This window comes from Gadus macrocephalus, chromosome 21 (assembly GCF_031168955.1).
Source record: "Gadus macrocephalus chromosome 21, ASM3116895v1".
Classification (NCBI taxonomy): Eukaryota; Metazoa; Chordata; class Actinopteri; order Gadiformes; family Gadidae; genus Gadus; species Gadus macrocephalus.
In genome coordinates, this window is record NC_082402.1 from 9,538,664 (window position 1) to 9,553,663 (window position 15,000).

General features: G+C 46.4%; 3 protein-coding genes across 4 annotated transcripts in view; 1 reads left to right on the top strand and 2 right to left on the bottom strand.

The window, feature by feature from the left end:
• The window catches only part of pals1b (protein associated with LIN7 1, MAGUK p55 family member b), a 20,081-nt gene extending 10,059 nt beyond the window's left edge, over nt 1–10,022 (bottom strand). For both annotated transcript variants that reach the window (XM_060042016.1, XM_060042015.1), the window contains exons 1-4: nt 9,714–10,022; nt 7,018–7,581; nt 4,477–4,685; nt 1,903–1,980 (exon numbers count right to left, since the gene is read on the bottom strand). In XM_060042016.1, the coding sequence (XP_059897999.1) occupies nt 1,903–1,980; nt 4,477–4,685; nt 7,018–7,375 (645 nt within the window). In that variant the 5' untranslated portion in view covers nt 7,376–7,581; nt 9,714–10,022. The remainder of the gene's footprint in view (nt 1–1,902; nt 1,981–4,476; nt 4,686–7,017; nt 7,582–9,713) is intronic.
• LOC132449375 (uncharacterized) overlaps nt 1–15,000 on the top strand; it is a 117,333-nt gene that overhangs the window by 31,970 nt on the left and 70,363 nt on the right. The gene's annotated exons all lie outside the window — the stretch shown is intronic.
• The window catches only part of gphnb (gephyrin b), a 19,163-nt gene continuing 15,045 nt past the window's right edge, over nt 10,883–15,000 (bottom strand). Inside the window, exons 12-16 of the mRNA XM_060042425.1 lie at nt 14,782–14,855; nt 14,355–14,419; nt 13,850–13,953; nt 13,178–13,274; nt 10,883–12,580 (exon numbers count right to left, since the gene is read on the bottom strand). Coding sequence (XP_059898408.1) covers nt 12,447–12,580; nt 13,178–13,274; nt 13,850–13,953; nt 14,355–14,419; nt 14,782–14,855 — 474 coding nt within the window. The 3' untranslated portion in view covers nt 10,883–12,446. The remainder of the gene's footprint in view (nt 12,581–13,177; nt 13,275–13,849; nt 13,954–14,354; nt 14,420–14,781; nt 14,856–15,000) is intronic.

Genomic DNA, 15,000 nt, shown 5'->3' on the forward strand with positions numbered 1-15,000 from the left:
GCGCGGCGTATGTTTAGACGGTGGTGGGGGGGGGGGGGCCCTGTTTGGCTGACACCAGCAGTAGCAGCAGCATACCCAAGTATGGTTTGCACCAGATGTTATACTTGTGCCTGGTTTTCAGACAAAGGCACGCTCCGGAAGAGAGTGTGGTTCCTCTCAGGCGCTTTAGGCGGACCGAGTCCACGGAAAGAAATGCCTCATTGTCATAAGACAATGCTAATACATTTGTCCTGTGCTCAACTCGGATCTCAGAGAGCTCATCTTCAGGCATTGACGGTTAAATGCAGTTAAATGCAGTTGAAAAGTTATTAAGGAGTGAATATTAATGAGGGTATAGACCGTTGTGAGGTATTTAAGTCCGGCCCTCAGTCTTGAACACTGTGCCATGGGGTATGGGATGAACCAGGCTGAAAACAGAGCAGCAGAAGCAAAAGGGCATCCGGTTCAAGTCCCTTTATCCCCGTGTTCCTCGCATAGCAGGGATAGTTCTGCCAAACACTCCCACACCCAGTGTGTCCTAAGCAGGCACGGCGGTGGCGCAGGTTAATTGGATCAGACTTTGCAAAAAGTCAAAGTAGCCCAAGGCGGCTAGGCTGTTCACACGGTCACATGTCACGTAAACGCGTTTTCTAACTTTCTAGAACGACCATCAAATGTTCTGGTTAGCCTCTGCTTGGTTGTCCTTCAGGCTCAAAACAGCATGCTCGCTACCATCCCTTCACTACCAACCAGTCGAGTAGACGGTGCACAATGTTATTATTTGAAGGGATCTGATATAGATCTCTATCGATGCATCAGGGAGTGATTATATGAAAAGGGGGAGGGAGAATTTGAATTGTTTGTTTATCAGCATTGCAGTTATTCATGGAAGAGTATTCAATCAGCGTATTATCATCGTGGCTGGTGTTTTAATACACAGTACTGTTTAGAAAGTCATGAGGAGATCATAGAAGAAGAACTAGTGGGAAGGGGGGGGATTTGAAAATATTTGGCTTTGACCCCATTACTTTATTCCCATGCAGTTCGAAATGATGAAGGAACAATAAGCTTGCATGCACGGTAGTTAGCCAACATGAACAGAAATAGCCTCCCTTGATTATCATCTGAGGTAGAGCAAGAAGAACCCATTGGATTCTGGGGATTAAATGCTGTACAATTACTACAACATTCACTCAATTCGCGAGGGATCATGATAACCTCCACACGGAAACTCCTGGATGATAAGAAAAGCTACATGCATGCGTGTGTGCATAATCCATTTCCTCATTAATGGGGTCAGTGAAACCCCTAAGAACCAATTAGGAGTCAAGTTATAGCTGTGCCAACAGCTGTCAGGACAGCATTACCTGAGTATGACCTCAACAAGAAGCTCATCAACGCTTATAATGAAGAACACCATGTATGTGAGGCGGTGTCTGATAGACAGTTCTCAAAGAGATTTCGCTGATTACTCCTAGATTACTCACCACTTATGGGACCCGCTTTCACATAATGATGAGCTATGCTAATTCCAAAAGATAACATTGTACAATTGAATGAAATATTATGTGTATATAAAGAAAAATATTCTTTATTACATTTATATTATGTACATGCACATTCAAAATGGCAACATACACATTGTACAAGTAGTCATTGTGCATGTGACAAATAAAGATTTGTTTAGTCAACAGAATTTAACAGGGCAGATGGTTGAGTGTAAGTGGTTTTCAGACGATTGGCTGAAGATGTATATTTGTGTGATTGTGTATGATGACGGGTCAAATAGTAGATTTGCTTTCAACCCGGGACTCTCATCATGACAGTGACGTCTGAAGATGATGGGATTGGGGTATTGCAGAATAATTGGGGAGGTATTGTGGCATTTGGTGTTGGGACTGTGCTGTTGTGCTTGGATCTGACCTTTACGTGAGGGGTGGTGAGCAGAGTGCGGAGCTCCACACCTTCCTTCTGGTGGCTGGACTGGAGAATCTTCTGCACCTGCAGAGAGAGAGAGAGAGAGAGAGAGCGCGAGAGAGAGAGTGATAGAGAGAGCGAGAGAGCAAGAGAGCAAGAGAGCGAGAGAGTGAGAGGGGCATATAGAGAGAGATAAGGCAAAGCGACTCAAGGTTATTTTCATTGATTTTAATATGCATGCAGGCAAAGGAAACAGTGGAAAGCCCCGCTGATCAGACTCAAAGGAGATTTGGATTCTCGCGACAGGTACACAGTAGAACTACTGAGGATACCAAATATCTTTTGATTTTTTTCGTGAATACCATCTCCCCGACAAAAGCTGCGTGTGCCAATGTCTAATCATCTCAAGGCCAGACAGCATGCCCTTCATAATATTTGGTATATGTTAGCATTATCTCGCTAAATCCAACTAAAACTTTGAAGGATTTGGGGTCTTCTACACTCTCAATTAAATAAAATGAATTTACCAGAGAATTCAAACAGGGTGGAGACGATAGCCATTTAATAAGTCACATTGGGGCTTTGCCTTGCGGATGGGAAACTGTGCCTTCAGTCTACTGTAAGGGGATTTATTGTTATGTGCTGGCCCGCTGGATTACGGGTAACAAGAACCACGAGAATCCAGCAGAGTTCCACTCGCTGCAAACCAAACCGTGACCCCAAAGACTTTGTGGGCATAAGCCGAGGCTTTGCCAGCTGAAAGCTTAAGCAACTTCTGCCATTTATTTGCGCATACATTGAACAAATACTTGGGAGAACACCTGGCAACAAGCCATGCACACTTCAACACGCGAACCCTAACCCTTTATATGACTAGATATGACTAGCTATGCCCAGGAATAGGAGACACACAGAGCATATAAAAGCAATGTTTTCAGGAGTTCATGTCCAGTTCCCAAATGTAACCCCGAATTAAATAAAAGGTGTGTTTGTCAGGTCTCTTAAACTCTCCCCCCAACCCAGACTAACCACCTCTCTCTTTTTTTTTTCGACCTCAGTGATTCGTTCCATATGGTCATTGGCAGAGATTTGCAAAATCTCCTCCACCTGCTCTGCTTATCGGCCATGCTAGAGCTCTCTCTCTCTTTCTCTTTCTTTCAGCTCTCTCCAACCCCTACATTAAATGAAGCTCTCACTAATGAGGTGATTCCCGCCCCTCCCTTCAGGTTTTCTATCTGTCCACTAGGCTGCTGTGTGCCACTGACACACACACACACACACACACGCACACAATCAGGATGGGTGAGGGGCTGATGGGAGATTAGCCCAGGAGCCAATCACAACACAGCTCAAAGCGTAATGCACCTCCTTAAGCGGCTTCTTAGCGAAGCAGCGCTCAGGTGGGTGGAAACGTGTGTGGGCCATATGCTGTTTACGCGAGTGGTCGAGTGTGGGCAGGATAACGTGTAGCCTAGACCCTGTCTTTATCAGAAGTGCACTTTACAGAAGTCAAGGGGAGAGCAGTACAGTGATCCCCAAAATGCCCTGCTTCGGCATTAAGGGGGGGTGGGGAAACGTTCACTTCCTGTCCTCGAAGGGAAGTCAGGTGTGACAGATTCAGGTCGTCTCCTCTCTCAAGTCACCTCACCTGCCCGGGCAGCTATGCTGGGTGCCTCAACCCCCTGAGGAGACTGGCGAGGACGCAGGCACGGCGCTTTGCAAAATGCAAGGTGCTTTGCATTTTGGAACAGCTGAAGCCCAGACTTGTTCTTGTCCTTCCAGTTTTCCCTCGTTTGTTCGCTCCCTTATTCAAATCCCCCCCCCCCCCCCACCCCCGCCCTAAGAAGAACATTATCTGCTCCATGCTTTGGTGAACGGATCTCTACTCCATTCAGTTTGGCTCTGTTGGCATGTTTTCCTTCTACATCATCATAACCAACGTCATAATCATCATAATCATAGACGGGGACAGACATCATAATGTCTGTCCCTCTTATTCCACAGGCCAATCACCATGTTCCCTTTGGTTCAGAAAAAGTGCAACCTCTACGCATAAACTTTTGTTCCTCATCGTACATTTTGAGAGAGGCAGAGGTATGGACCCATAGCGCACAGCCAAACACGGCCAGATTGTGTTGCATTGGACCACGTTTGAGATCGTATCGTCGACTCGACTCATTAGCACATCAATAAGTTACGAAATAAGTGAAGCTAGAGTTTCAACACAAATGGCAACAAATGATCCTGTGAGGCGAGGCAAGACTGGCGACTGCTACAGCCGTAGCTCTATATAGAACAGACTTATTGATTTTAAAATACTAAGTTATATATAGAGCTACTCAATATAGAACTGCTTCTTAAAATCAATAATAATAATAACATAAATACACCTTTTATTTCGGATCAATCTCAAAGCGTGGCAAATAAAGACACCATGTAAAATGAAGTAAAATAAAGAAAGAAACAAGAACAAATATAAACTATTTTGGGGGTACTACTAGACTTAAAGAGTCTTTAGGTTAGTGGTTACCCCCAGGGGCCTGGGTTACCGAGGATGGGGTATTGAGGATCGGGCCCTACCTCCTGGCAGAGGCCCTGGGCCTGGGCGGTGAGGGGCGCCGTTGGCCCCGCACGGCTCATCTGACGGGACACGGCGCTGTGCACGCTGTGGGCCGTCCTGAACTCCTCCTTGGTCAGCAGCTGCAGCACCAGTGCCACGTCCTGCTGGCTCTGAGTGTCTGTCAGACACTGCTTCGCCCAGCGCAGGGCCTGCAGCATCTCCTCCAGCTCTGGACGGGAGAGAGACGGAGGGAGAGACAGAGAGAGAGACAGAGAGAGACATAGAGAGACATAGAGAGAGAGACACAGATAGAGAGACAGACAGAGACAGAGACAGACAGAGACAGACAGACAGAGACAGAGACAGACAGAGACAGAGATTGAGTCGAAGGGAGTAATGACAACCATGATGGTTAGTGGTTGCAGAGAAGAAAGAAAATGAGTGTGGATACAGTGGCGCCAATCTTGCGTGTTTGTGTATTCTCAGTGATAATTATCACCCTGAAGAACCGTCGTGTGGGTAAAGACAGGGCACAACACCCGGGTCTGACACGAGTTGGCCAAAGCAAACCTAAACACACCGATGGCCAAAAGAATGAAGAGCTAGGAAACGATACTGTGGAAATGACAAGGGGGTGGGGGGGGTGGGGGGTGTTCTTGAGGAGCCAAAGGGCCAACACTGGCAGGGAGGCACTGTGACGTTGGCAGCTGGACACACAGTGGATGCCAAAGCAATGTATTATTCACACTGTCTGTCTACAAGCCTAACGAGTTCCATCAATACCACCTTCTATGGGCAAGGGCCAGCCTGGAGAGACAGATTATGGGAGTCGATTTGGGTCCCTCTCGTGCAGAAGGAAACCAAATGATTATAAAACGGCTGTGGTTTCTCAGTGGGGATCGTTGTGAAACCCGGACATCGTTTATCGATAAGTAACTAGCTCAGCCTTGCGCACTACCGCATTTGATAGGGGTTCGATTTCAGGAACGGAGTTCAACAAGTAACCTCAACAGGTTGTAGCCATCAACCATCTCTTACTGAGGTGGTTAGGGTTTGGCTCGAGACTCAGATCAAGATGACAGTGGAAAAGTATTTTGGGTTGATGTGTAAAACTCTGGTGTCCAAGACACAAACAAGAAAGTTTTCACCCAAACCACACTGAGGGACTACACATATGGCCATTAAGTAAACTCAGTGTGAAGGCATGCGTTGTTGATGCCAAGTCTGAGTCTGTTCTTGGTGGCTCGTTGACCCGTGACAAGCTGCATTACCTCATGCACTGCATTTAAGATTCAACATCAGAAGAAACATTTTTGCGAGAGAAAGAAAGAGGCAGAATCTAAGAAAGAGAGTAGACCCAACTTGGAAATATCAACTGATTGAAGGAGGAATAGCCCACATTAATAGCTGCCTCTCCCTTCCCTCCAGTACCTAGTAAATTAACCCCCGTCTTTTAAACCCATTTGGAGAAACAATCGCGACCCTCCTCCGCTGATGCCCTCTGACCTCTGACCAGCCGCCCCATTGTTCTGAGTCCCTGTGTTTCACTCCGCCGCTGTGGAAGGCCCTCTTCTTTGGGCTTGTTCAAGGGGAGGGGTCGGTGTTACGCTTTCCTGCCCTCCGTCTTATCCACTCATTTGTTTCTAAAATGGATTGAAACCATCTCTTTTCAGGCCTCCATCAATAGTTTTTACAATCTATGCTTGGTGTGATCTTGAGAATAGGGCTTGGACATCAGAATGCATCATGGGATTTTTTTGTCGGCGATACTTATGTTCGGAGAGTACTCGGAGTAATGTCAAATCCTAAATCATTGTAAATACACTATATCGTAGGCTGATCAAAACTTTGTTTTGGTACTTCTCGCTTGAGAAACACTGGCGGTTTCAAACAACAAGGTCAAGCCCATAATGACAAATAATTTAAAGATGAATGACTAAACAATGACCCAAACACTTAAAACTACGAGTAACATTGTCATGCTACTTTACTTCCAAACGGAGGCAGTCAGTGCCATGTGACACCACGACGTACCACCCCTATGCATACAAGTCCCATCTCAGTGTTGGGAAGCTTGGGTTTCACAAAAACATTTTGGGGAACCAGAGCCATGCCTACAGCATTGGAGTCACCACCACTAGATCTCTTGGGGCCATTCTTTCACACCGCCGGCCCCCCACGCCCCCTGGGTGTCCAATTATAAACTGTTTATGGACCCATCAACACCCACACGTTGGCACCTTTCAGGTTCCTTGACAGCCATTTCGTTCGTCGCATTCATTCTCCTTGAGAGTTTATTTGGTCAAATCTGCTCCATACGCTGACCTGCTCTTTAGGAATTTAGGACGATTATGACCATTTCTTACCGTTAATGCTAGGTTCCAAATTCTCCATCATCTTTAAATTAATTTAGACATTTGTGATGGGGGCCGAGTCAGAATACATCATGACTCCTGTTAGCAGAGCAAGTCTAACCGACCTGGGGTCTTACATTGAGGGAAACTCCACCCATGTGAATCACCACCCACTGTACGAAATGAAACACCCCCGACAACACTCACCGGCTGCGGGGTCCGGCCCGTGCTCGGGGGGGCCGTGCTCGGGTAGCCTCTCCTTCCCGTCGAAGGTGGGGTTGTCGATGCCCACCTTGGGGTTCTGCGAGAGCTTCTTGAGGCGCAGCGAGGCATTGGGGTCCACCTCGTGGCGGGCCCTTCCCCCTCCTTCCTCCTCCCTCCTCTTCCTCAGCTCCTCCTGGTAGTGCTGGATCCTCTCCATCTGGGCGCCGCAGCGCGAGGGCCTGCCGTCCCCGCCCTCCTTGTCCCCGGGGCAGTCCACCGCCCGCTCCCTGTGCGGCGGATGGTTGCCCTGCTCTGACAAACCCGGGTTCCCGTAGCCGTTCATGTGGGACGACGAGAACATCCTGTCGGGGATTGTGCCGCTAACAACCGCCGGCTGCTTATTGCTGCTGCTGCTCTCAAAACAGCCACTCAACCCCTCCGCCCCGCGCCCCCACCCACGGGCGCAGCTACGGCGGGTCGCACCGCAGAGAGAGCTACGAAGGGCTGCCGCACCGGCTCCTCGGTACAGGGGCCATGGCCAGACCGCGCCCCTCTGTGGGAGATGACCTGGAACACAAGAGAGAGATAACGGGAGGTTAAAAGGAAATGAAAGAATGAACATAAACATTCTGAAATACCTCATAAAAAGCGTTATAAAAACACACTTTGAGCATCTAGAGGTCGTCAAGGCAACAGTCTGTGATGCCTTGAAATTTCAAATGGACAAATTACCCTGAGTCCAGATTTGTTTCTGGGTTGAAAGGTGAAAACGAGGCCTTGGCTCTCGCGCATCATTATGCAGAGCGATCCGTGTCTCTGCATACTGCACATTAATCCATCCTTTGGGAGCACCCCGACTCCACGTTCCTTGGCACTCCTTGAACAACAGTCAAAAAGGAGCAATATGCTCCCGCTTATTCCACCCGGGTCGGCTGTCATGCAGCAGCTAACCTGCAGTGACGTGATTTATTTCTGCGGACCAGCCTCTAACTTGCCATCCCTAAAATGTAGTCTCTTCCAGCACACAGTCTCTACGTGGTTTTAGCGGTGACCACTTTCCTAGTCGTACATAGATAACAATCCGTTCCCAATGCCTGAGTTTGGGGTGACGTTATGCCCTAATGGGTTTTATTGGACGATCAAGTGACTGTCATGAAATATAATGTGATGCCGGAGACCCCGGTAATTAGAGTCTAGTACACAATCTGTCATGGCTCCGGGATTACATTCTATTTCAGGGGGTGCTACTAGTATTAAGATGGATTAGGGAAATAGGTACGGTGACGTGAGGCGTTTAACTTCAGGCATGGGCGAGTTCAACATGAAGACACAGGCCTACGTCGGTCACAATTCATCCAAAGTAAGCCTTCAAATGTATAGACCATTACTGACAGGCAAAGCTGAGCGTGGATGTTCCAGACAACTGCAGTATGGTAAAATGAGCTGTGTGTTTAGGAGCAGTCTCGGTCTCTTCCTCACTGCTGCACGTTTGATGCAACGCTCAAAGAGTTCCAGGTCAAATTCTTCCCTCTGATCTTCTGGAGCTCAGGGGCAACCTGAATTCATCTATGACGCATCTTGCCTCTGTTCGGAGCAATCATCTTCATCCATCACCAATGTTGTTGTGGTGATGACACACAAATGCCTCATCAACCGTCCCTGTGGTTGTGGTATTCATGCCAACATAGATCCTATTATTGTCAGCCGACAAATTGTATGCCAAATACCACAACATGCTTCCCTACTCCCCCCCCCCCTAAACCTCCAACACACACCCATCAAACATTCAACACACCAATCCCCCCCCACCCCCCACCCATAGTTAGCATTTAGCAGCATTTAGAGAGCGGCGGTGGTGCACGGATGACAAACAGCAGTGAGACAGACAGACTAGCCGGCAGGGCCATCTGTTCCTCCTGTGGGCTTAATTAGAGTTAGCTTCTGCTGCCGCGGCTCAGCGTCGGCACAGCGAGGCCACAGAGACTGCGACGCCAGTGGGAGCGGAAGTTGGAAGCTCCCTGGCATTAGAATGAAGACATTTGGAAAATGCGGTGGCCTTCATTCGAGCACAAGAACAACAACACATGATTAAGAAAATACATTTACATTAATAGAAATACAGGAAATGAAAGAAAGCACCCCCCCCCCCACACACACACACGCACGCACAGTTTAATAAACCAGATTTATTAATTGTGTCAATCAGCATGTTAATTAATGAACCAGTCCATCAGTAGGCCTAAATCACTTGTTATACAAGTTAGAAGGCCATTTGCAACGTGATTCACAGTCTAACTAACTGATGGAGTAATTGACCTTTTCCAATTACCCTCCCTCCTTGAAAACAGTGTAAAGCTAGTGCTACCACTAGTAGAGCCAAACAGCTCAGCTGTGAATAACGTGTCAACAATTAAAGTACAATGTATTTAGCAACGCCAGGGAACCAGGGGCAAAGGATCACCATTAACAACGACTGCGAGCCACACTAGTTGCCCTGTTATTTTTGAACGATAAGAATAAATGCCCCCAATATTTCTTTAAACAAATAAAGTCAATATATTGATGTAAAGAAGCAATGTTTTATACAGTAGTCGCCCGACTGGTACTTAAGTTAGCTCTTTAGGTGCCCACTCCACAGCCAGTATTGTAACTGCGGAGCTATTCTGGAAATAGCAGAGACCTGGAAAGTAGCTACTTACCACTTCAAATATAGCCGTCTGGTTCTTCTAGGAGGATGTATGTCCTGGTTCAGTGTTTCTGAAAGTTGCGGTCATTCAGTGTTTGTTAGGGTATTGGCTTCATACTCTTCCCTCCCTTTCTTTCTGCCTCTCACATGACCGTGCTGGGCTCGGACGGAGCCTTGTGGAGTTGCGGAGAGCTCGCTGTTTATGTCATCTCCTTGGCAACTATTAAACTCCACAGCGCCCCTTGTGGTCAGGAAAATAGGTGCGTGTCGGCGCATGGGCATTCGGTAGCCTATTCCATTGAGGGGCACACTGACTGAAATCTGACTCAAGTAGCCTGTTCTACCCCATCTCAATTTCAATTCCATCAGCCTATCCATATCTATTTCACTGTAGCAATCACATGCACACACCAAGAAGAACAGAATGTTTGATATTACACCCAATCAGATCTCATCTTGGTGATGTGATGACATAGCCTACTGATTAGCATATGGGACGTGGACAGGTGTGCAGGATGAAGTGGTCAGTGTGATAAAGGAACAGGATCTGAATAAAGTATAGCTGCTCTACTGTACGCATCACTCATTTTGTTAACTAGCTTTTCAGGTCTTATTCAGGTCCCCCATAGGTATTTGAAATGAGTTACCTTTACCATGAAAAAATACCTTAAACCATTCCAAAAAGTTCTAATGTTTTGACCAAGCACTTTGTTTGTTTGATTCTCAAGAGGTCACAGATACTCGTCTATAGATCAGGGGGTCCTTTAAGTTCACACAGTGGCTTTAAACGTATGCAAATATAACAAGCTCGAAACAAAACATTCACTGTCACCAACAATGGTTGATCAGGAAAAAAAAAATATCAAATTGCCTACAGAATGGCATTGTTGGTTGTATCCTGGTGGATTAAGATGAGCCGATTCTTGTGGTCAGTCGAGTAGCATCACTTTATCCGAACCTGTCACCTTGACAGTGAGACACTCCTCTCTGTCTCTGAGGGCCTGTGGACCTTCTATACAGCAGAGGTATATCTTTACCAGATATACCTACCTTCTTGTTTTGGTCCAGATTCAAAATCATACCCGATTTTCAATAACCCAACCCAAAAAGAAAAAGAAAAAATGCAACCAAACTTTCTTACAGGTATTTTGATTAACCACATATGAAAAAAAAAGAATCATGTTTTCTTTGTTCACTTTAAATATATTTTATTTAAAAAAGGAAAGCCAACAATAACTTTTTTTTTACATAATGATCAAGGATTTTTATTATCTTTGTCTCTTTCATCAGTTTCATATCATTACAGAAAATGTTATAGTACAGCGTTCTTCAATGTCTCCTCATTGCTTAATAATTTCTTTAGGAGTGCTGGTCACCTATATATCTGTACAATATGGTTCTTCTTATTTGTCTTTTTTCTGTACATTTTTTGTGAAGTTGGTTAAAAAGGCTGTCAGCACTTAAAGAAGCTGTTTCTTATCCCTCATTCTATTCCCCCTATCTTTTTTTGTTCTTCGATAGTAGATCAAATAAAATATTATTTCCCCGTGGTTCTGCTCGCCTGGGAGGGGGGGGGAGGGGAGGGGAGGGGGAGGGGTGCTGGGGATGGGTGGGCGTAGTACTATTATTTTTGTGTGTGCACGTGAGGTGTGTGTTGTGTGTGTGTGTGTGTGCGTGCGTGCGTGCGTGCGTGCGTGCGTGCGTGCGTGCGTGCGTGCGTGTGTGCGTGCTGTGTGTGCGTGCGTGCGTGCGTGCGTGCGTGCGTGCGTGCGTGCGTGCGTGTGTGTGTGTGTGTGTGTGCGTGTGTGTGTGCGTGTTTACAACCGGTCACCGTGATTATTAGGAGGCTTCAGGTGGCCTGTGCAGGCCAGACTCAGGGGCGGTCACCCCCTCCCTGACCTCCGTGCCCCCCGCCCGTCCCCCTGTTTTCTCCACCCCACCCCCGACCCCACCATCATCCCAGCACCACCCTGTCCCCCCACCCCCCCTGCCCAGGCATTTGGCACTGCGCACATAAACAAGACTCACAAGATAAACAACAAGCAAAGCTCTTTTTGTGAAGCCATTATGATGCATACTAATGAGAGAAAGAAAGGACTAAAAACCAAAGTGTCAACTCGGACGGGCGCCTCCACACCTCACCCGCCCCCCTTTTTCACTCCCCCCCCCCCTCCCCCCCACCCCCCCGAGCACCGTGGGAAATCCTCCGCAAAGTTTTTCTTCATTGTCAAAAAACAGATTTTTTTTTAATCCACTAAAGATGAGAAAATAATAGTTTTATCTTTTTTTGTCCTGGCAGGCACCTACAGCTGTCTATTAAAATGCTACTGCTATAGATAAGGTCTAGCGTTGAACACACAAAGCAATTGCAATGAAAGGAACAAAGTCGCCTTAATATAATAATGATAATAAGAATAATGATAATAATAAGAAGAATAATCATAATAATATATTACAGAATAAATCTCTTTTTATAATTAGATTTTTTTTCATTAAAAGTTATACTTCCTTTGTTTGAAATATTATAATCTTTTTTTTTCCTTTAAATTAATTATTCTTTTTCATATGTATCTAGGTTTTTGTGATCAAGATGTTGACTATACCTCAACGTTATCCAAATCAATAAAAACTAGCTGTGCCGTTGCATATTACAGAATAGTCAATGATATGTGGACATGCACCGTGAACCACCCGTTCTGACCCCTTCATATCATGTGAAAGCTCTCTCGGTCCCCCTGCGGTGACATCATAGCCGCCCGATCACCATGACGTCCACCACTTCGCCCTTGTGCAGCTCCACGTATTGCTCCGTTTTGGGAGGTAGCATCAGGAGACCGTTGGCGCTGCGCATGCTCATCAGCCGGCTGCTCACCTGGTTCCCTGCAGAGGAGGGAGGGGAGAGGAGAGGAGAGGAGAGGAGAGGGGAGGAGAGGAGGAGAGGGAGGAGGAGAGGAGAGGAGAGGAGATGAGAGGAGAGGAGAGGAGAGGAGAGGAGAGGAGAGGAGAGGAGAGGAGGGAGGAGGAGGGAGGAGGAGGAGAGGGGAGGAGAGGAGAGGAGAGGAGAGGAGAGGAGAAGGGAGGGGAGGAGAGGAGAGGAGAAGAGAAGAGAAAGGAGGAGAGGAGAGGAGAGAATGGTACAGAAACACAGGGGCGTAAAATATTTGTCTAAATTGCTAGTCAAGGAATCCACCTTTAGCTTAACATTTAATAGGTCTTCATCACATGCCACTCAATATCTTAACTTTGCCTCAATTCAAACTGAATGAAAACAGTTGACCAACATTAAATAGTAGCAGAGCACTTAAACAAAGAACAGGGATTCATACAATCTCTGGTGAAACGTGGGTCATCACTAACGCAGTTTGCGATAGTGATGACCCCACCTCTTTCGACAGTTGTCGGAACACAGTGTATGCATGGCAATCTGAGCAGCCGTTTTGTGGGGCTGGGGGCACGGTGGAGGGCCGGGCGTGGTACCTGTGCTCTGAGCCCACGGTAGAGGCTCCTGGTGATGCCAGGTCAGGATGCAGCGGTGGTATTCAGGGCGAGGGTCCAACTTCACATCACAGGACAACTGGGGAGAACACAGAATAATAATGATGATGAGGATGAGGATGAGGATGATGACGGTAAGGATGATGATGACAATGATGATGTTGATGTTGGTCATGGTGATGATCATAATGATGATAACAATAAGAGAACATCCCAGGGACTAGAGGCGCAGAGCTATGGTGGGGCCACCAGTCTTATCATTTGTCATGTGACTCGACACATAATCACAATTTATTTTTTAATGTTGAATAGCAAGCGGCAAATGGAGATTTACTTTCAGAATATATTCAACAGGGCAATGGACAGTTACTAGTAACTGGCCCATAATTAGCTAGAAAGCTAAATGTCATCTGCAGTGTGAATATATTACGACCAGACTCTCCAGGTCACCCAAGTACCTTTTTTTCTCCAATACCTTCTGCCGTCTTGGTGTGTAAAACATGGGAAGTTGTTTCTTGACATCAGGAAAGTTAAGTTCACGCGTAGTCAAACATTTTATGTGAGCGCTATTTCACCCAAGGCTCAGAATAAGTGCAGCAATCGTATTATTTTCTGTGACCGAGGTAAGTGTGTTCATGTTGACGTGGGTTTTACCCTGGCTTTGATGATGGTCGGCCTTGGGTCTAATATCCCCTGCATCTTCCTCAGAGCAGGAATGACAAAGAGGTTGCAGGTAACAACAGCAGACACGGGATTACCTAGGCCAAACGGTCAGACGAGAGAGAGACAGAGAGAGAGAGAGAGAGAGAGAGAGAGAGAGAGAGAGAGAGAGAGAGAGAGAGAGAGAGAGAGACAGAGACAGAGACAGAGAGAGAGAGACAGAGAGAGAGAGAGACAGAGACAGAGACAGAGACAGAGAGAGAGAGAGAGAGAGAGAGAGAGAGAGAGAGAGAGAGAGAGAGAGAGAGAGAGAGAGAGAAAGAGACAGAGAAAGAGACAGATAGAGAGAGAGAGAGAGAGAGAGAGAGAGAGAGAGAGAGAGAGAGAAAATAGAAGAGTAGCAGAAGGAGAGGGAGAGTTGGACAGAACAAGGGGTCAACAGGCTGTCTTTGACGGGAGCAGCTTAAAATGGTCTCTTTCTCTCAACTTCACACACTACCTGGGAGGGCAAAGATAAGTTTGCGAGCACCGTCCATCTCCATAGTGGCAAATGTTGTTGGGAGACTGGAAGAGAGAGACAAACGCATGCATGCACACACACAAACACACGCGTATACACACCCAAATACAAACACACACAGTAACACACTTTGATTCTCTTTAAATCCAGTTTACAATTTAGAATATAGGAGTTCTGGCCATCGCTTATTAATAGGAACAAATTATGCTTAAAACAACGGTTTAATTTAACTCTATTAAACTTAACCTTTACACTTTAATCATTCAACTTTAGTGTCTGCATATAATGTGATATCCTAGCTAATTAAACGTATCACAATATCATTTACACAGGTTTATTGTCTGTGAAATACATAGTAAAAGAGGGGGATTTCTCTTTTTGGGGCAAGCTCTATGTGTCATCTTACCCTGGTTTCATAAAGACGCGGCCAAAGTGGATCTGAGCATGGAGGTCAATATCCAGCACCTGTTTCAGGTAGTCCTAGGAGAAAAGTCATCCAGACATATTGATGCAAAACTTCACTACAAATCAATATAAAATAATCTGTTACGACTCCAGAAACCATTGAACTAGTATGTGTGCGTGTGTGTGTGTGTGTGTGTGTGTGTGTGTGTGTGTGTGTGTG